Here is a 21,563-nt window from a genome sequence, read left to right on the forward strand (position 1 = left end):
TTCTAAGCCTGAAACCTGAAAAAAGAGATATGGCAGGGGAAATTAATCAGGCTATATATAAGTATTGTATTTATTTGAATAAAAGCAAAAAGAACAACCCGTAATCCTAGTCTTGTACTTCTTTACCTTGATGCTGTAGGGCATCTGATGATAAAGACAAGGTTTTGCTCTTAGATTTTCCTGACAGGCAGATTGAGTTGTCGGCTGAGTCACTGAGCCAAGCTCTAGTTAGTGCAGACTCCTTCCATCAGCTCAGCATCACCAAACACTGGGGGTTTGGGATAGGTGAGTTCTAAGAGGAATCGCTGAGGAAAATCTCCAAGCTGACAAGATTCCTGCCTTCCCATATTTGGATGAGGAGTTCTTTGTAGCCCAGAAGACAGAAATCTCACCTACTGGGAGAAGTGCTAAGGGTGAAAAATTCAGTTCAACAGAAATGGGAAGGTTAAGGGCGCGCACATATTAAGAACTTACCATGGGCCAGGCGTACCCATTACCTTGCTGAATTATCTGAACAGAGAGAAGTCTTTTTTATTTCATTTATTTATGTTTATTTATTTTTTTTGAGATGGGGGTCTTACTCTGTAGCCCAAGCTGGAATGCAGTGGCATGATCTTAGCTCACTGCAACCTCCGCTCCCAGCCTCAAGCCATCCTCCCACCTCAGCTTCCTGAGTAGCTGGGACTACAGGCACACACCATCACATCCGGCTAATTTTTTTTTTTTTTTTTTTTGTAGAGATAGGGTTTTGCCATGTTACCCAGGCTTCTCTTGAACTCCTGAGCTCAAGTGATCCTCCCACCTCAGCCTCCCAGAGTCCTGGGATTACAGGTGTGAGCCACCACACCTGGCCTGAGAAGTCTTAATCATAACTGTATGACGTGAGATGTGGAGTCTGATGGACCCTGTGCTGTGCCCTCTTCTCCGCTCATGTTAACTGCCTATGGGACTCTTAACCTGGCAAAGCTGCCAGTCAAAGTGCCTTCTCAGGGACCTTGAGGTCCCTTTAGCACTAAATGTTATGATGGCATTAAGAGAGCACTGTGCTGTCCATAACTTAGTAAAAATATTACACATCTGTCCTCTGGAAAAGGCTGAACCAGCTCTATTACTACCATATGATGCTCTCTAGTATATCACACTTAGAGGAAGTACATGATTTCTTGCCACTATTGCCTTTTCTTACTTCAGAGAGCTTAATAATGCCCTTTGAGACAAATAGCTGCTGGTGGTACAGCTCGCTTCATTTATTTATGTAACTCAGAAAATCTGTGCTGAGTTACTTAGTCATCTCTTCAACCAGCTTCCCAGCTTCATCACTCTGGATTCCATGAAAACCACCATATATCATAACTCAATAGAGATAAAGTTCCTCTATTTTCTCTTAAATGGAGAATGCTTGCTGATATGATTGGGTGCTATTTCAGGCCAGTCTCCAGATGTCTGAAAAAATATCCAGGGACAATATAATGTAGATTGAGTGCAAGCCACAAGTTCTTGACATCTAACAGCTCCCATGTAATTGGGGGGTCCATTTAAAAATGACAGCTTACTCATAGGATCTTTATTATTGTTCCAAATTAACAAGCATTAGTATATTTTCAGTGCAGGTAAATCAAGAACAGCATTCTCTTTGATGCTTTTTATGAATGGCACAAGATTAGCATGTTACCTAAGAGAGCTTTTCTCAATGCTAGATGGCTGCAAATTGTTTATGGATAAAGTAGCAGGAGAAAAATTCAACAAAATCCTGTTTCTCAGTGGTGCGTTATTTTTTTAGTTATGCTTTTAGGCATGAGCTAATCTCTGATTACCCCAACACTGACAATAAAACTGATTTATAAGTAATCACAATGGAACCATTCAGTGTTGGAGCTTGACAAGCCTTTGTTCAAAGCTTGTCACTAATGTCCCAATAAGACTTAAATGTCATAAAACCTTTTGCAATGAAAATAAAAGTTTCATACATCCACTGAAACTTATACAGTAAGAGAAGCCTGCTAAGCCCTTGCCTCTCGGCTTTCTTGATTAAAATGAAAAGATATTTTACTCTTGAGATTGCCTATTTTAGAGAAAAATTACATTTTGAAGATGGGTTCCTACTTACCTGATCTTTAGAAAGCAGTCTGACAGTAGCCTCTGGTTTTGATTTAATGCGTTGCTTTATCATTTTTTTTTTCTCCTCTTAAAAATGAAAACAGACCAGGCATGGTGGCTATAATCTTAGCACTTTGGGAGCCGAGCCAGGCAGATCACAAGGTCAGGAGTTTGAGACCAGCCTGGCCAATAGGGTGAAACCCTGTCTGTACTAAAAATACAAAAATTAGCCAGGCGTGGTGGTGGACACCTGTAGTCCCAGCTACTTGGGAGGCTGAGGCAGGAGAATCGCTTGAACCTGGGAGGCAGAGGTTGCGGTGAGCCAAGATCACACCACTGCACTCCAGCCTGGGCAACAAAGCGAGACTCCATCTCCAAAAAAAAAAAAAGAAAAGAAAAGAAAACAAACTACTGAAGCTTTTGATTTAGGCTGAACCGTAGGGAGTGGCCATTTTTTTGGTAAAAAATGATCAAGTACTGGCCATTTCATGTGGTTCAACCTAATATCAAACTCAGTGTTTCCAGAACTAATCGGTGACATTTCCTGAATTAATTTTGGTAGGTTTAGATTAAGTGATCAATTATTTTCTAAGACTCTCCTGTGTGCTCACAGTAGAGTTCCAGTACAACTGTAAGTAACAAATATGAAACATATTCTTTCAGCAGCATGTCTGTGCCTATTCTGCTTGGCCCTCTGCTAATTCTGGGGACACACAGGAATTATATATTCAGTCATTCATCCCTCTAGGAGTCATGTTGCCTATCCCTCAAAATTCATGTTTTGGAAACTTAATTCCCAATGCAATAGAGTAGGAAGGTGCAGCCTTTTAGGAGGTGTGTAGGTCATGAGCGCTCCACCCTCGTGAATGAACAAATATTATTAGTAAAAGACCTGATGGAGGGAATTCTTTTTTTGCTCTTCCACTTTCTGTCATGTGAGGACACAGCATGCTCCCCTTCAGATGGTGCAGCATGTAAGGCACCATGTTGGAAGCAGAGAGCAGCCCTCACCAGATGGCAGTGCCTTGATCTTGGCCTATCCAGCCTTCAGAACTGTGAGAATAAATGTCTGTTTAAGTTGCCCAGCCTGTGGTATTCTATTATAGCAGCACAAAATGGACTAAGACCGCGATTGGTACCAGGGGAGTGGGGTGTTGCTAAAACAAATACCTAAAAATGTGGAGGCAGCTTTGGAACTGGGTAATGGGTTGAGGCTAGAAGAGTTGTGAAAGGAAAGCAAGAAAAAGCTTGTATTGCCACGAGTGAAGCATTAAGGGTGATTCTGGTGAGGGCCCAGAAGAAGAGGAGAGCTGTGGGGAAATTCTCACTCATTCTTCTGAGAAACTGCGTAAATGGTTTTGAACTGAATGCTGATAAAAATATGGACTGTAAAGACCATTCTGATTAGGTCGTAGACAGAAATGAAGTATATCATTGGAAACTGGGGAAAAGGCCATCTTTGTTACAAAATGGCAAAGAACATGGCTGAATTATGTCCATGTCTGTGTTCTAGGACTTTGTAAGGGGCAGAACTTAGGAGCAATGAAGTAGAATATTTGGCAGAAGAAATTTCTAAGCAGGAAAGTGTACAGGATGCTGTGTGGTTTCTCTTAACTGCTTATGTTAAAATGTTAAAATGGGAGAAGAGAAATGATTTAAAGACAGAATTTATAATTCAAAGGGAAGCAGAACATCAAGATTTGGACAATTCTTAGTCCAGCCATGTAAAGAAAAAGATTTGGACAATTCTCAGTCCAGCCACGTAAAGAATAAAAAAGTATGTAGGCCGGTTGTGATGGCTCATGCCTATAATCCCAGCATTTTGGGAGGTTGAGGCGAGTGGATCACTTGAGGTCAGGAGTTCAAGACCAGACTGGCCAACATGGTGAAACACCGTCTCTACTAAAAATACAAAAGTTAGCTGGGCATGGTGGCAGGCACCTGTAATCCCAGCTATTTGAGAGCCTGAGGTAGGAGAATCACTTGAACCCGGGAGGCAGAGGTTGCAGTGAGCTGGGTTGGCACCACTGCACTCCAGCCTGAGTGACAGAGTGAGACTCCGTCTCAAAAAAAAAAAAAGAAAAAAAAAGGAGTTTTAGGCTGGGCATGGTAGCTCATGCCTATAATTCCAGCACTTTGGGAGGCCGAGGTGGGTAAATCACTTGAGATCAGGAGTTCGAGACCAACCTGGCCAACATGGTGAAACCCCATCTCTACTAAAACTACAAAAAAAAAAAAAAAAAAAAAAAATTAGCCAGACATTGTGGCAAGCACCTGTAATCCTAGCTACTCGGGAAGCTGAGGCAGGAGAATCACTTGAACCCAGGAGGTGGCGTCTGCAGTGAGCCGAGATTGCGTCACTGCACTCCAGCCTGGACAACAGAACGAGACTTTGTCTCAAAAAAACAAAAGTATGTTTAGAAGATAGCACACAGGGTGTGGCCAGGCCACCATTTGATAAGATTAGTATGGATACAAGAAAGCCATGTGCTATTTATCAAGACTATGGGAGAATGACCCCAAAGGTATTATGGACATCTTGGTACAAGGGGAGGGGGCAACCATGCCCATCAAAAGCCCAGAGTGCTAGGGTCCTGGGGACAGATGGATTTTGAGGAGGGGCCCAGGGTGCCCATGGGACCCGTGTGCTCACTGCTGAGGGCCACCTTGGGTCTCTGTACCCTGCACTCTGGCACAGTGCTCCTTGGCCACCCCACCTCTGATTCAAGCAGGCCTAGGTCCAGGTAGGACCACTGCTCTGGAGGGTGCGAGCAGTGAGCCTTGGTAGGTACATCCATGTGGTGCTTAATTCTGCAGGTGTGCAGAGTACAACAACTGCGGAGGCATGGCTTCCTTCACCTAGATTTCAAGGAATGCCTCAGTGGGCCCAGGCAGAGAACTGCTGCAAAGACCAAGTGTCTGCAGACAGCCCCACTAGGACAGTGCCTAGTGGAGTCATAAGAGTGGGGCTGCCCCAGAAACCCCAGAAGTGTAGAAGCACCAGCGTACAGTGCCAGTCTGGGAGAGCTACGGGCAGGTTATTTCAGTGCATGGGAGCTGCAGCATGGGCTGTACCCAGCAAAGCCATGTGGGTGGGCCCGCCTGAGGCCATGGGGACCTAACCTCCACCCCAGTGTACCTGGAAGGTGGGACATGGGGTCAAAGATTACTCTCATGCTTCAAGATTTAATGTTGGGCTGGGCACAGTGGCTTGTGCCTGTAATCCCAACCCACTGGGAAGCCCAGGAGGGAGGATTGCTTGAGGCAGAAGTTTGAAACCAGCCTGGGCAACGTAGTGAGACCCCATCTCTACAAAAAAAAAAAAAAATTAGCTCAGCAGAATGGCACAGACATGTAGTCCTAGCTACGGGAGAGGCTAAGGCAGGAAGATTGTTTGAGCCCAGAAGTTCATGGTTGCAGCAAGCTATGATCATACACACTCTGCTCTCCAGCCTGGGTGACAGAGCAAGACACTGTCTCCACAAAAATTGAAATTAAAAAAAAAAAGAAGATTTAATGTTTGTCCTGTTAGGTTTTGGACTTCCGTGGGACCTCTTACTCCCTTCTTTTCTATTGCTCCCTTTTGGAATGGGAATGTCTGTCCTGTGACTGTTCCACCATTGTATTTTAGAAGTATATAACTTGTTTGATTTCACAGGCTCACAGCGGGAGAGCATTTGCCTCAGAATGACTCTTAACTTTGAGTCTCATCCGTATCTGATTTAGATGGGACCCTGTACTTTTGCTTTGAATTGTTACTGGAACAAATTAAGACTTTAGGGGCAATGGGTTGGAATGAATGTATTTTACATGTAAGAAAGATACAAATTTGGGAGGTCAGAGGTGGAATGTTACAATCTGAATATGTACCCCAAAATTTGTAGTGTTAGGGAGGTGTGGCCTTTCGGGAGGTGTTTAGTTCATGGGGCCTGTAGCCTCATACATTGACTAATGCTATTATAAAAGGGCTTGACAGAAAGTGTGGTCCTTTTTCGTCCTTTCATTTTCTGTCATGTAAGGACACAGCATTCCTCCCCTTTGGAGGATGCCACATTCAAGACACCATTTTGGAAGCAGCTAGCAAATTTCATTAAATGCTGGCATCTTGGATTTTGGGCTTCACACCCTCTAGAACTGTGAGAAATGAATTTCTGTTGTTTATAAGCTCCCCAGTCTCACATATTCTGTTATAGCAGCACAGGCAGACTAAGACACAAGTATGGTGCACATCCGTACCTACAGCAGCGCTTGTCCATGACATTTTCTGTACCTCTGTTGTCACCCTAATTAGTTTGGCATTACCTACCATCTAGATACCTCCTTCAGTCCACACTTTCATTCCATGCTGGATGATTAATACTCAACATGTCCTTCAAAACTCAGCTCTTTTTCCTTGGAACAAAATATATGCTAATTAACTTTTTGTTAAATATAATTAAATTTATCTACCTGACTACCACATAGCCCAAAGAGATGGGGAGGTGTTATAGACTGAATGTGTCCCCCATAAAATTCATGTGTTGAAGTCCTAACCCCAGTAATTCAGAATGTGATTGTCTTTGGAGGTAGGGTCTTTTAAAGAGGTAATTAAAGTGAAATGAAGTCATTGAGGTGGTCTTAATTCTAATCTGACTGATGTTCTTATAAGACGAGGAGACTGAGGCCAGACCCAGTGGTTCATGCCTGTAATCCCACTATGTTGGGAAACCAAAGCATGCAGATAACTGGAGGCCAGGAGTTCAAAACCAGCCTGGGCAATATGGTGAAACTCTGTCTCTACAAAAAAAAAAAAAAAAATTGCCGGACCTGGTGGCTCATGCCTGTGGTCCTAGCTCCTTGGGAGGCTAAAGTGGGACGATCCCTTGAGCCTGGGAAGTGGAGGTTGCAGTAAGCAGAGATTGCGCAACTGTACTCCAGCCTGGGTGACAGAGGGAGACCCTATCTCAAAAAAAAAAAAAAAGTAAAAAAAAAAAAAAAAAAAAAAAGAGAGGAGACTGAGACACAAACATGGACAAAGGGAAGACTATGTGGAGACATAGAGAAAAAATTGTCATCTACAAGCCAAGGAGTGAGGCCTCAGAAGGAACCAACCCTGGTGACACATTGATCTCAGACTTCTGGCCTCCAGAGCCATGAGACAATAAATTTCTGTTGTTTAAGCCACCTAGTCTGTGGTACTTTGTTATGGAGCCCGTAGTAAACTAATACAGAAGACAAAATTCCCTGCTGTTCCTTAATTCTTCCACTATAACTTGTGTGTATTTCTTTATAGTTCTATCTTAACATATTTCTTGATTTTGCCTGTTTATAAACTTTACATAAATTGAACAATGCTGTGTGTATTCTCCTGTGACTTGCCTTTTCTGTTCAACGTGCTATTCACATTTCTCCATATTAATATGTAAGCTGTAGCTTATTTGTATTCACTGCTGTATGGCATTCCATTGTGTGGATATTCTACAAATTACCTCTTTTAAAACTTGTGATGGACATTTGGGTTGTTCATATTTTCACATGTCTCTGGGTATACATGTGCAAGAGTTTCTGTAGGCTATGTAGCTAAGAATAAAATTTGTGAACTTTAGGGTATATACAATTTCAATTTCCTAGGTAATGACAAATTATTTCTCAAAATGATTGTACCAGTTTATATTCCCAACAGCAGTAAATGAGAGTTCCCACTGCTCTGCATCCTTGTCAACACTTAGTATTGACTGACTTTTTGATTTTTGCCAGATTCAGTTGGTAGGAGATAGTACCTCAAATGTGTTACCTTGTTACATGTTTTGAGCTGTTTGTGTTTCTTTTCTCTAGTGCTTGTTCGTGTATTTTTCAATTTTTTTACTGCAGTAAAATATATATAATGAAATTTATCATTTTACTCATGTTTAAATATATAGTCCAGTGTTATTAAATACATTCATAAATGTTGTACAGCCATTACCACTATTCATCTATTTAACTCATCATTTTGTAAAACTGAAATGTTATACCTATTAAGAACTCCCCCATCCTCCAACATGCCAGCCCCTGGTGACACCATTCTTTTTGTGTCTCTCATTTTAACTACTATAAATAGTGGAATAACACAGTATTTGTCTTTTGTGACTGGTTTATTTCACTTAGCAAAATATCTTCAAGGTGCATCCATGTTGTAGTATAATGCAAAGTTTCCTTCCCCTTTAAAGTGGAATAACATTCCATTGTATGTATATACCACATTTTGCTTATCCATTCATCTGTCAATAGACACTTGGGTTGCTTATGTTTGAGCTATTGTGAATTATGCTGCTGTGAACATAGGTATACAAGTATCTCTTCAAGACTCTACTTTTAATTCCTTTGGGTACACAGCCATAAGTGGAATTGCTGGATCATATGGTAATCCTGTGTTTAAATTTTTGAGGAACCACCACACTGTCTTCCACAGTGATTGTACCATTGTATATTCCCACCAACAGTGCCCTAGGGTTTCAGTTTCTCCACATCCTTATTTTCTGGGTATTTTTGACAATAGCTTTCCTCACGGATATGAAGTGGTATCTCATTGTAGTTTTGATTTGCATTCCCTTAATGACTAGTGATATTGAGCATCTTTTCATGTGCCTATTGCCTTTTCATGTATCTTCTTTGGAGAAATGTCTATTCAAGTCCTTTGCACATTTTTCAGTTGGTTTGTATTTTGTTGTTGAGTTTTAGTTCTCTATATATTCTGGATATTAAGTCCTTATTAAAGATATGATTTGCAAATATTTTCTCTCATCCTATGGGTTACTTTTTTACTCTGTTGACTGTGTCTTTTGATGCACAAAATTTTTTAATTTTCATGAAGTCTAATTTTCTATTTGTTTTATTGCCATTTCCAAGAAATCACTGCCAAATCCAATGTTGTGAAATTTTTGCTGTTTTTTTTCCCTAATAGTTTTATTGCTTTAGGTTTTACATTTAGGTCTTTCATCCATTTTGAGTTCATATTTTTTACATGACATTAAATAAGGGTCCAACCACATTATTCTGCATGTGGATATCCAGTTTTCCCAGCACTACTTGTTGTTGAAAAGGACTGTAAGGTCTTGGCACCCTTATCAAAAGCTATTTGAAACTAGATGTGGTGGTATGGGCATGTAATCCCAGCTACTAGGGAAGCCGAGGCAGGAAGATTGCTAGAGCCCAGGAGTTCAAAACCAACGTGGACAACATAAGGAGACCCTCTCTCAAAAAAAAAAAAAAAAAAAAAAAAAAAAAAAAAAATGGTGACTGGGCACAGTGGCTCATGCCCCTGTGATCCCAGCACTTTGGGAGGCTAAGGCAGGTGGATCACTTGAGGCCAGGAGTTCGAGACCAGCCTGGCCAACATAGCCAAACCCCATCTCTACTAAAAATACAAAAATTAGCTGGGCGTGGTGGCATGCACCTGTATTCCCAGCTACTTGAGAGACTGAGGCACGAGAATCACTTGAACCTGGGAGGCAGAGGTTGCAGTGAGCCAAGATCGGGCCACTGCACTCCAGCCTGGCCAACAGAGCGAGACTCCATCTCAAAAAAAGAAAAAAAGAAAAAGAAAGTAATTAAACCATATATGCAAGAGCTATTTCTGGGCTCTCTATAACATCTCATTGGTTTATATGTCTGTCTTTTTGCCAGTGCTATACTGTTTGGATTAATATAGCTTTGTAGTAAGTTTTGAAATCAGGAAGTGAGAGTTATCCAGCTTTGTTCCTTTTCAATGTTGTTTTGGCTATTATTAAAGGTCCCTTGAGATTCCATATGAATTTTAGAGTGAGCTTTTTTATTTCTACAAAAAAAAATCATTGGGTTTTTGATAGAGATTTAACTGAATCTGTAGATCACATTGGGTAGTTTTGACATTTTAACAGTAATCTTCGATCCAGGCACTGTGGCTCACACCTGTAATCCCAGCACTTTGAGAGGCCAAGGCAGGTGGATCACCTGAGGTCAGGAGTTTGAGACCAGCCTGACCAACATGGCAAAGCCCCATCTCTCCTAAAATTACCAAATTAGGCCAGGTGCGGTGGCTCACGCCTGTAATCCCAGCACTTTGGGAGGCTGAGGCAAGCAGATCATGTCAGGAGATCAAGACTATCCTGGCTAACACGGTGAAACCCCATCTCTACTAAAAATTTAAAAATTAGCTGGGCCTGGTGGCAGGAGCCTATAGTCCCAGCTACTCGGGAGGCTGAGGCAGGAGAATGATGTGAACCCAGGAGGCGGAGCTTGCAGTGAGCTGAGATCCGGCCACTGCACTCCAGCCTGAGCGACAGAGCGAGACTCTGTCTCAAAAAAAAAAAAAAAAAAATGAAACTAGTCCATGCATGGTGGCACATGCCTGCCTGTAATCTCATCTACTCAGTAGGCTGAGGCAGGTGAATTGCTTGAACCCGGGAGGCTGAGGCAGGTGAATTGCTTGAACCCGGGAGGCTGAGGTTGCGGTGAGCCGAGATCGTGCCACTGCACTCCACCTGGGCAACAAGAATGAAACTGGGTCTCAAAACAAAACAAAACAAAACCAAAAAAAAAGCAACACTAAACAATATTCTTCCAATCCGTGAACACGGGATATGTTTCTATTTATGTTCTTTTTTAATTTATTTCAGCAAATGTGGTTTTAGTTTTTATTGTAGGTGCTTTTCACTTCTTTGGTTAATTGTATTTTACTCTCTTTGATGTTGCTTTAAATGGAGTTGTTTTTGTAATTTTCTTTTAGATTGTTCATTGTTAGTGTATACAAATGCAACTGATTTTTATGTGTTTATTTTGTAGCCTGCTATTTTGCTGAACTTACTAGTTTTAGTAGGTTTTTGGTGAAATCTTTAGGGTTTTCTTTATAAGATTATGTCATTTACAAACAGGTAATTTTACTTCTTCCTTTCCAATTTGGATGCCTTTTATTTATTTATTTTGCATAGTTGCTGCAGCTAAAACTTCTAGTACTATTTTGAATAGAAGTGGCAAAAGCAGGCATTCCTGCCTTGTTCCTGATCTTACAGGAAGAGCTTTCAGTCTTTCACCATGATGTTTATGATGTTTGCTGTAGGTTTTTGATATATGGCCTTTATTTTGTTGAGATATAGTTTCTTTCTGTTCCTAGTTTGTTTCATGTTTTTATCATGGAAGAGTGTTGAATTTTGTCAAATGCTTTTTCTGCATCAATTGAGATGATCGTGTGGGTTTTTTTCTTCTTTCTGTAATGTGGTATATTACATTGATTGATTTTCATATGTGGTACCATCTTTGCATTCCTGGAATAAATTATATTTGGTCGTGGTATACAATCCTTTTAAAATGCTGCTGAATTTGTAGAACTTTGTGGAGAATTTTTGCATAAATGTTCATAAGGGACTACCTGATCAGAAAATGGGTAAAGGGAGTTCTATAAACAAAAGCAAATAATAACAGAAGATGGTTTGGAACTTCAGAAAGGAAAAAGAACATTGGAATGAGTAAATATCATGGACTAGCCTCATGAGTTTATTAAATTACATTTAATGGTTGAAGTAAAAATTATACCCTTTGATGTTGTGTTTAATGTATATGGAATAAATACCTAAGGCAATTATATTTAAGAACTAGGGAGGGTATGAGGACATTATGGAAGTAAAATTTCTCTACTTCAATTAAAGTAGTAAAGCATCAATAAATGTTAGACTGTGCTAAGTTACATTTGGATATACGTACTACCTAGAGTAATCACTAAAGAAACTGTACAAAAGTGATTTTTAGAAAATGTTCAAGTAGGCTGGGCGCTGTGGCTCATGCCTGGAATCCCAGCACTTTGGAAGGCCGAGGCAGGCAGATTGCCTGAGGTCAGGAGTTCGAGACCAGCCTGACCAACATGGTGAAACCCCATCTCTACTAAAAATACAAAAATTAGCTGGGCATGGTGGCAGACACCTGTAATCCCAGCTACCTGGGAGGCTGAGGTAGGAGAATTTCTAGAACCGGGGAGGCGGAGGTTGCAGTGAGCCGAGACAAGGCCATTGCACTTCAGCCTGGGCAACAAGAGTGAAACTCTGTCTAAAAAAAAAAAAAAAAAAATTCAGGTAACCCACAGGAAAGTAAGAAAAGAAACAGAGGAGAAGCACAGAAAGCAAGCAGAACACAAATAATAAAAAGGCTGATTTAAGCTCTGACATATCAGTAAATAATTTAAATTCAAATGGTCTGAATACACCAATTAAATAATTGACAGTTGATTTAAAAACCATGATTAATAATATGCTGTCTATAAGAAACTCACTAATGTCACAAGTTGTTAAAAGTTAAAGGATAGAAAAAGATATATCATGCAAACATTACTTTTTAAAAAACATAGTAGATACAGAGTTTAGAGCAAAGCAAATTACTACTATTACACATAAGTATAATAGTATCTAAACAAGAAAAAGTAATGGAAAAAAATAAGTGTTAAAAAGCTATAATGCAACAAAAGTGTTGTTCAATAAAAGAAGACTTAAAACTATATACTGAAAAGTTACTCCATTTACATGGGAAAATCAACCCAGCTGGCCAACAATGAGAAATGTTCTGGTAAAATTGTTGAATTTTAAAGGGAAGAAGAAGAAAAACAAACAAACAAAAAACTTTTGGACAATCAGAGAGAAAAAGACCAAGTCATTTATAAGGGAAATGATACCAGATTGACATCAGACTTTTCGAAAGCAACACTATGCCAGAGGACAATGAGTTCAGATACTCAAGTGTTAATATAGTTTGAATGTTCTCCCTGCCCAAATCTCATGTTGAGATGTAATCCCTAGTGTTGGAGGTAGAGCCTGATGGGAGGTGATTGGATCATGGTGGGCAGAGTTCTTATGAATGGTTTAGCACCATCCCCTCTTGGTACCATTTAGTGAGTGAGTTCTCACAAAATCTGGTTGTTTATAAGTATATAGCACTGCCTCCCTCTCTGTCTTCCTCCTGCTCTGGCCATGTGAAGATACCTGCTGTAGCTTTGCCTTCCACCATGAATCAAAGCTCCCTGAGGCCTCTCCAGAAGCAGATGCTGCCATGCTTTCTATATAGCCTGTGGAACTGTAAACCAATTAAACCTCTTTTCTCATAAATTACCCAGTCTCATGTATTTCATTATAGCAATGCAAGAACAGGCTGATACAGAAAATTAGTATTGAAAAGTGTGGCATTGGCCGGGTGTGGTAGCTCAAGCCTGTAATCCCAGCACTTTGGGAGGCCAAGACGGGCAGATCACGAGGTCAGGAGATCGAGACCATCCTGGCTAACACGGTGAAACCCCGTCTCTACTAAAAAATACAAAAAACTAGCCGGGCGAGGTGGCGGGCGCCTGTAGTCCCAGCTACTAGGGAGGCTGAGGCAGGAGAATGGCATAAACCCGGGAGGCGGAGCTTGCAGTGAGCTGAGATCCGGCCACTGCATTCCAGCTTGGGTGACAGAGCGAGACTCCGTCTCAAAAAAAAAAAAAAAAGAAAAGCGTGGCATTGGTATAAAGGTACCTGAAAACATGGAAGCAGCTTAGGAATTGGGTAACAGGCAGAGGTTGGAAGAATGTGGAGGGCCCAGAAGAAGACAGGAAGATGAGGAAAAATTTGTAACATCCTAGAGACTTGTGAAATTGTTGCAACCACAATGCTGATAGTGATATGGAAAATGAAGTCCAGGCAGAGGAGGTCTCATACAAGAATAAGAAAGTTATTGGGAACTGGAGTAAAGGTCACTTTTGCTATACTTTAGCAAAGAACTTGGCTGTACTGTGCTCCTGCTGTAGGGATCTGTGGAACTTTAAACTTGAGAGTGATGATTTTGGTTATCTAGTGGAAGAAATTTCTTGTTTGTTTGAGACAGAGTCTCAGTCTGTCACCCAGGCTGGAGTGGATCTCGGCTCACTGCAGCCTCCGCCTCCCAGGTTCAAGCGATTCTTATGCCTCAGCCTCCCGAGTAGCTGGGATTAGAGGCATGCACCACCATACCCAGCTAATTTTTGTATTTTTAGTAGAGACAGGGTTTCACCATGTTGGCCAGGCTGGTCTCAAATTGACCTCAAGTGATCCACCTGCCTTGGCCTCCCAAAGTGCTGGGATTACAGACATGAGCCACAATGCCCAGCCTTGGAAGAAATTTCTAAGCAGCAAAGCATTCAAGATGTTACCTGGACGCTTCCAAGAACCTGTGTTCATATGTGTGAGCAAGGAAATGACCTGAAACTGGAACTCGTATTTAAAAGGGAAGCAAAGCAAAAAAAATGGGAAAATTTGTGGCCTGGCCATGTGGTAGAAAAGAAAAGCTCATTTTCAGGGGAGGAATTCAAGCAGGCTACAGAAATTTGCATAAGTAAAAAGGAGCCAAATGCTAATAACAGAGATAATGGGGAAGAGCCCTTGAAGGCACTTCAGAGAACTTTGTGGCAGCCGCACTCATCACAGGCTAGGAGGACTAAATGGTTTTGTGGGCCAGTTCCAGGGTCCCACTGTCCTGCACAGCCTCAGGACACTGCTCCCTGCATCCCAGCCACTCCACCTCCAACCATGGCTCAAAGGAGCCCACATACAGCTCTGGCTGCTGCTTCAGAGGGTGAAAACCATAAGCCTTGGTGGCTTCTACTTGATGTTAAGCATGTGGGTTCACAGAGTGCAAGAGCTGAGTCTTGGGAGTCTCCACCTAGATTTCAGAGGATGTATGGAAAAGCCTGGATGGTCAGGCAGAAGCCTGCTGCAGGGGCATAGCACTCATGGAGAACCTCTACTAGGGAAGTGCAGAGGAGAAATGTGGAGTTGGGGCCCCCACACAGAGTCCTTACTGGGGCACTGCCTAGTGGAGCTATGAGAAGAGGGCCACCATCCCCCAAACCCAGAATGGTAGAGCCACTGATAGCTTGCACCATACACCTGGAAAAGCTGCAAGCACTCAACACCAGCCTGTGAGAGTAGCCATGGGGCTGACCCCTGCAAAGGCACAGAGGTGGAGCTTCCCAAGGCATTGGGAGCCCACCCTTATACCAGTGTGCCCTGGATTTGAGACATGCAGTCAGAAGAGATTATTTTGGAGCTTTAAGATTAATAATTGCCCTTCTGGGTTTCAGACTTGCACAGGCCTGGAGACCCTTTCTTTTGGCCAATTTCTCCCTTTTGGAACATGAGTATTTACCCAATGCCTGTACCCCCACTGTATCTTGGAAGAAACTCATTTGGTCTTTATTTTACAGGCTTATAGGTGGAAGGGACTAGCCTTGTCTCAGATGAGATTTTGGACTTTGACTTTTGAGTTAATGCTGGAACAAATTTAGACTCTGGGGGACTGTTGGGAGGGCATGATTGTATTTTCCAATGTGAGTAGGACATGAGATTTGGAGGGGCCAGGGGTGAAATGATATAGTTTGGATGTCCTCACCCAGATCTCATCTTGAATTGTAATCCCCAATGTTGGAAGTGGGGCCTAGTGGGAAGTGATTGGATCATGAGGGGCAGAGTTCTCAGTACTCTATAGTGAGTGAGTTCTCACAAGATCTGGTTGTTTAATAGTGTGTAGTACCTCCCTCTTCTCTCTCTTCCTCCTGCTCCGGCTTTGTCTTCTGCCATAAGTAAAAGCTCCCCAAGGCCTCCTCAGAAGCAAATGCTGACATGATTTCTGTACAACCTGTGGAACTGGGAGCCACTTAAACTTCTTTTATTATAAATTATCCAGTCTCAGGTATTTCTTTATTTATAGCAATGCGAGAACGGACTGATACAAATACCTTGTTAAGATGTAAATATTATCCAAAGTAATCTACAGAATAAATGCAATTTCTGTAAAAATTCCAACAGTCTTTTTTTTTTTTTTTTTTTTTTGAGACAGAGTCTTGCTCTGTCACCCAGGCTGGAGTGCAATGGCACCTCACTGCAAGCTCCGCCTCCCGGGTTTACGCCATTCTCCTGCCTCAGCTTCCCGAGTAGCTGGGACTACAGGCGCCCGCCACCAGGCCTGGCTAATTTTTTTTTTTTTTTTTTTGTATTTTTAATAGAGACAAGGTTTCACCATGTTAGCCAGGATGGTCTCAATCTCCTGACCTCATGATCCACCTGCCTCGGCCCCAATAGTCTTTCTTTACAGAAATGGAAAAGAGATTTTCTAATCAGCCAGTGCAACCTTTGTATATGTAAAGACCACAAACTTACATGAACATAGATGATATAGTTTGGCTCTGTGTCTGCATCCCAAATCTCATGTTAAACTGTAATCCCTATGTGTTGGAGGAGGGGCCTGATGGGAGGTGACTGAATCATGGGGCCAGATACTCCACTTGCTATGTTCATTATAGTGAGTTCTCACAAGATTTGGTTGTTTGGAACCGTGTAGCACCTGCCCCTTGGCTCTCTCTCTCTCCTGCTCTGACACATAAAGACGTGCTCTCTTCCCCTTTGCCTTTGGCCATGATTGTAAGTTTCCTGAGGCCTCCCAGGCATGCTTCCTATAGAACCTGCAGAACTATGAGTCAATTAAACCTCTTTTTTTCATAAATTACCTAGTTTCAGGTAGTTCTTTATAGCAGTGTGAGAATGGACTCATAAAGTATAATAACTTATTTGAATATTGTTCAAATGAGTCCTTCCTGAGGAGTCTTCTAGACTAGGGATCCGAAAACGATGGTCTGCAGGCCAGTCTGGCTCACTACTTGTTTTTGTGTGGTGCATGAGCCATACAAAAAGTGTAATATAAATATCAATATTTATATCTATATAAATATAAATATATATTTATATTTTTTTATATTTTTTTATAAAATATATATATTATATATATATTTATATTAAATATAAATTTATATTTATATAGATATAAATAAATGTTTCAACTTGAAATAAGTGGGGGAGATTAGATAAATTGCCTGTACAGAATAATTCCAGATTAATTTATGTAGCTAATTCCCTTTCCCCGCCACCCAAATGGGGGATGCACTTAGTAACTTGCTTCCAAAAATTAGAGTATTGAAGTGAGGTTGTGGGGACAGAGAATAAGTTTACAGTGAAAAAAAACTGACAAGCCCTACCTCAGCCATGTGATCAAGGTTAACTTCCTCGGTAATGTCATGTTGATAGCATGTATCCATGATATATTGTGATGAAAATGCCACTTTACTTCTGCAGCCTCCCTCTCCAAACCCCTAATCCCAGACTAACTATGAGAAAAACATCAGGCAACCCCAAATTGAAGGACATTCTGCAAAAAGTCTGGGAAGTTCTTCTCAAAACTACCAAGGTGATCAAGGACAAGGGAAGTCTGAGAAACTGTCATAGACCAGAGAAGGCTAAGGAGACAGAATGAATAAATGTCATGTGGCATCTTGAATTGGATACTGGAACAGAAAAAAGACATTGAGGAGAAATTAATGAAATGCAAACAAAGCATCACGTGTAGTTAATAACGATGTGCCGATGTTGGTTTCTTAGTTGTGATACAGGTACCATGGGAAACTGGGTCAGGAGTATACAGTGATTCTCTGTACAATCTTTGCAACTTTTCTTAACCTGCAAATGTTATTTTTTAAGTTTCTTTTTAAGACAGTTTTAAGGTATATATTAGACTGAATATTTGTGTCTCCACAAAATATTTATGTGTTGAAGTCCCAAACTCCATGTGACTATATTTGGAGATGGGGCCTGTGAAGAAGTGATTATGGTTAAATGAGCTCATAGTAGGGGTGTTCTCATAATCTGATAGGGCTGGTGCCTTTATAAGAAGAGAAAGATACCAGAGGTCTTTCTCCACCGTGTGAGGACACAAGAAGGTGGACATTTACAAGACAAGAAGACAGCCCTCCCCGGGAATTAACCCTGGGACTTTTATCCTCTAGAACTGTGAGAATAAAATTTCTGTTGTTTAAGCCACTCAGTCTGTGGTATTTTGCTATGGCAGCCTGAACTGACAAATATGAGGTGCATGACTGTACTATGGCGGGGGTGTGCACAGGATGCTACTAGAACACTATGAAAGAAATACAATAATACATTATAAACTTCTGATGGTACTATACACGACAGCCTCTGAAATATTCACCCAAAACTGGAACCTGAATCACATCTAACTATAAGTTTAACAGAGGACCGAGAATCACTTTGAAGACAACATGGAGATGCAACCAGAATAATCACTCTCTAAGAAGCTATACAGGACAAATGACCTGCATTCTTCAATAAATAAATTACAAGGGAGAGACTAGGAAGGAATCAATACACTGAAAAGGACCTATCCACCAAATACAATGTGTAGACCTAGTTAGGATCCTGATATGAATAAACTATTGTAAAACAGCAATGACAACAGCTAGATATTATATTAAAGAATGATAATCATTTGCTGTTTGTTTGTTTTTGAGATGAAATCTCACTCTGTGCTGGAATACAGTGGCGTGATCTTGGTCCTTACTGGGGCACTACTTGGCTCACTGCAACCTCCGCTTCCCAGGTTCAAGCAATTCTCCTGCCTCAGCCTCCTGAGTAGCTGGGATTACAGGCACACACCACCATGCCCGGCTAATTTTTGTATTTTTAGTTGAGATGGGGTTTCACCATGTTGGCCAGGCTGGTTTCAAACTCTTGACCTCAAGTGATCCATCCGCCTCGGCCTCCCAAAGTGCTGGGATTACAAGCATGAGCCATCGCACCCGGCCTATCATTTGTTTTTAAAATTCATAAATTTTAAAGATACAAACAGAGCTATTGGCAAATAAAATAATGCAGTGTGGGCAGTTTGTTTCAAAATTGGTAGAGGGAAGTGTCCTCATAAGATCAGGACACAGGCAGAGAAGTGAACTGAGTTACAGATGAAACAAAGTTGGCCATCGATTTATCGTTGTTAAAGCTGGGTGATGAATACATTGGGATTCATTATTCTATTTTCTCTATGTTTTAATACCTTTGAAATTTTCCATGATACAAAGCTAGAAAACAGCAATATGTATAACATTATTTTGAAAAAACTTACATAAACTATATATGACCTCCCCTTCCAGCCAAGATGGAGTAACAGAAACTGGACTTAACCTCCCTTCTGAAACAAGCAAACACACACAGTGACAAAAACAATAGTATATAAGACACTGGACCTCAGGCAATGAAAGACAGTGATCCCTGCGAGATGAGAAAAAACACTGTGAACTGCACAATCGCCACAGCTTACCACCCTGAGAACACTTCCAGACTGTGGCAAAGAGAGAACAGAGGCAGAGCCTGGAATATTCCTAGACTTGAGAAGATGGAGCTGAGGGCCTGGGAGACCAAGGCAACTTGAGTTGATGGAACAGAGTCCAGAGAGGAGAGAGACGCACTAGCAAAAACTCCCAAGGATCTGCAGTGAGACACCCTGGTGTGTTCAAATGAGTACTGATCACTTCATTCATGAGGAAATTACCATGTTAACCAACTGAGAAAAGAAAAATGTGATAATCTTAAGACATAGAAAAAGCATTTGATGAAATCCAACAAGATTCTTGATAAACATTCTTGGCAAGTTGGTAATACGAACTTTCTCAACCTGGTAAAGGACAGCTACAGAAAACCTACAGGCACCATCGTACCTAGTAATGATGAAAGACTGGACGCTGATCCAATAGGATCAGGAGCAATTCCAAAATGCATGCTCTTGCCACTCCTATCCAGCATTGCACTGGAGGTTCTCACCAGTGCAATTGTTACAGTGGGTAGCCAGTCAGACATGAGCAGGGCAGGAGAGGCACCCCCACCAGGAATGTCAGGCGACCATCAGGTGATGGCCAGGCAGTTATTAAACTGTCTCTCTGAAATAATTACTGGTTGCAGCCCGTACCAGGGAAAGGCAGTTTCCCAATAGATACAAACACCTAAAACTGGTGATCAGTAGCTTCCTGATAAGGTCTCAAGAGTTGGATGAGTGGGCTCAAGCATGTGCACTAAGAGGCAAAATGGTGGAGTTTAACTGGCATATGACCTTCCTCTAGGAATGCTAGACTGGTAGAGGAAAAACACTTGAAGTGAGCATGCATATGACTCCAGTAAACACACTGCATGCGTGGCCTCTCCCAAGCGCTAGCAGGCCACTGCACATGCGGACAGCCTACCCCAAGGGAAGAATCAGGGGAGAAGTAGTGCATGACCCCGGAAGTATGCCAGTGTATAAAACCCTAAGTCAAAGGTCTAACTGTGCACTTGAATCTCTCAAGTCGCCCGCCTGGCCCTCTTCCAAGTGTACTTCTTTTCATTCCTGCTCTAAAGCTTTTTAATAAACATTCTCTCCTGCTCTAAAACTTGCCTCCGTCTCTCATTCTGCTTTATGCCCCTCACTCAAATTCTTTTGAGGAGGCAAGAATTGAGGTGGCTGCAGACCTGTACAGATTTGCCGCTGTTAACACAATCAGGCAAGAAAAGAAATAAAAGACATGGAGAATAGAAAGTAAAACCATTTTTATTCTCAAACATGATTGTCTATGTAGAAAAGCTGATGGGATCTAGAAAAATAAAGCTACCAAATCAAATGAGTGAGCTTAGCAAAGCAGAGGGATACAAGGTCAACATACAAAAAAAATCAACTGTGTTTCTATAAAGTGGCAAGGAACAATCCAAAATCGAAATTGAAAAAAACAATGTCCTTTACCATAGCATCCAGAAGATAAAATACTAGGGATAAATCTGCCAGAAAATGTGAAAGACCTGTTGTATTCATTTCCTAGGGCGGTCATAACAAATTACCACCAACTTGGTGGCTTAAAACAGCAGTTTATTTTCTCACAGTGCTGGAGTCCAGAAGTCTGTCTGACATCAAGGTGCTGGTAGGGCTGCAGTACTTGCAAAAACTCTGAGGAACAGTCTGTTCTTTGCCTCTTTCTGCTTCTGTTGGCTTCAGATGTTCCTTGGTATTTCTTGGCTTGTAGCCCCATCATTCCAATCTCTGCCTCCATCTTGACGTCACCTTCTCCTCCCTCTCTCTTTCTCCTCTGTATCTCTCTTACAAAAACATGTCTTTGGATTTAGAGCCCGTCTGGAGAATTCCGGGTGATCTCTGCATCTTGAGACATTTAATTGTACCTGCAGAGTTCTTTTTCCAAATAAAGTCACGTTCTCAGACCCTGGGTATTAAGACATGGGCATATGTTGGGGGCAGGGGCTATGATTCAACTCACTACACCCATACACTGAAAACTACAAAATACTGCTGAGAAAAATTAAACTGACCTAAAATAATGGAGACATGCACCTTGTCCATGAGTCAGAGGATTCAAGATTGTTAGAATGTGAACTTCCCCCCATAATTGACCTATATATTCATTGCTAATCAAAATTCAAGCTGGCTTTTCTTGTAGAAATTGACACGCTGATTCTAAAGTTCATGTGGAAAGGCAAAGGATCTAGAACGACCAAGACAACTTTGAAAAAGAACAAAATTGGGGGTTAACACTAACTGATTTCAAGAACTACTATAAAACTACAGTAATCAATACTGAGTGGTTTTGGTATATAGATAGA

General features: G+C 41.4%; 1 protein-coding gene across 1 annotated transcript in view; it reads left to right on the forward strand.

The window, feature by feature from the left end:
• The window catches only part of PTPDC1 (protein tyrosine phosphatase domain containing 1), a 102,151-nt gene extending 83,796 nt beyond the window's left edge, over positions 1-18,355 (forward strand). The window contains exon 10 of the mRNA XM_030919773.1: positions 17,214-18,355. Coding sequence (XP_030775633.1) covers positions 17,214-17,234 — 21 coding nt within the window. The 3' untranslated portion in view covers positions 17,235-18,355. The remainder of the gene's footprint in view (positions 1-17,213) is intronic.
• The last annotated feature ends 3,208 nt before the right edge of the window (positions 18,356-21,563 follow it).

The sequence above is a fragment of the Rhinopithecus roxellana genome, chromosome 16 (genome assembly GCF_007565055.1).
Source record: "Rhinopithecus roxellana isolate Shanxi Qingling chromosome 16, ASM756505v1, whole genome shotgun sequence".
Lineage (NCBI taxonomy): Eukaryota > Metazoa > Chordata > Mammalia > Primates > Cercopithecidae > Rhinopithecus > Rhinopithecus roxellana.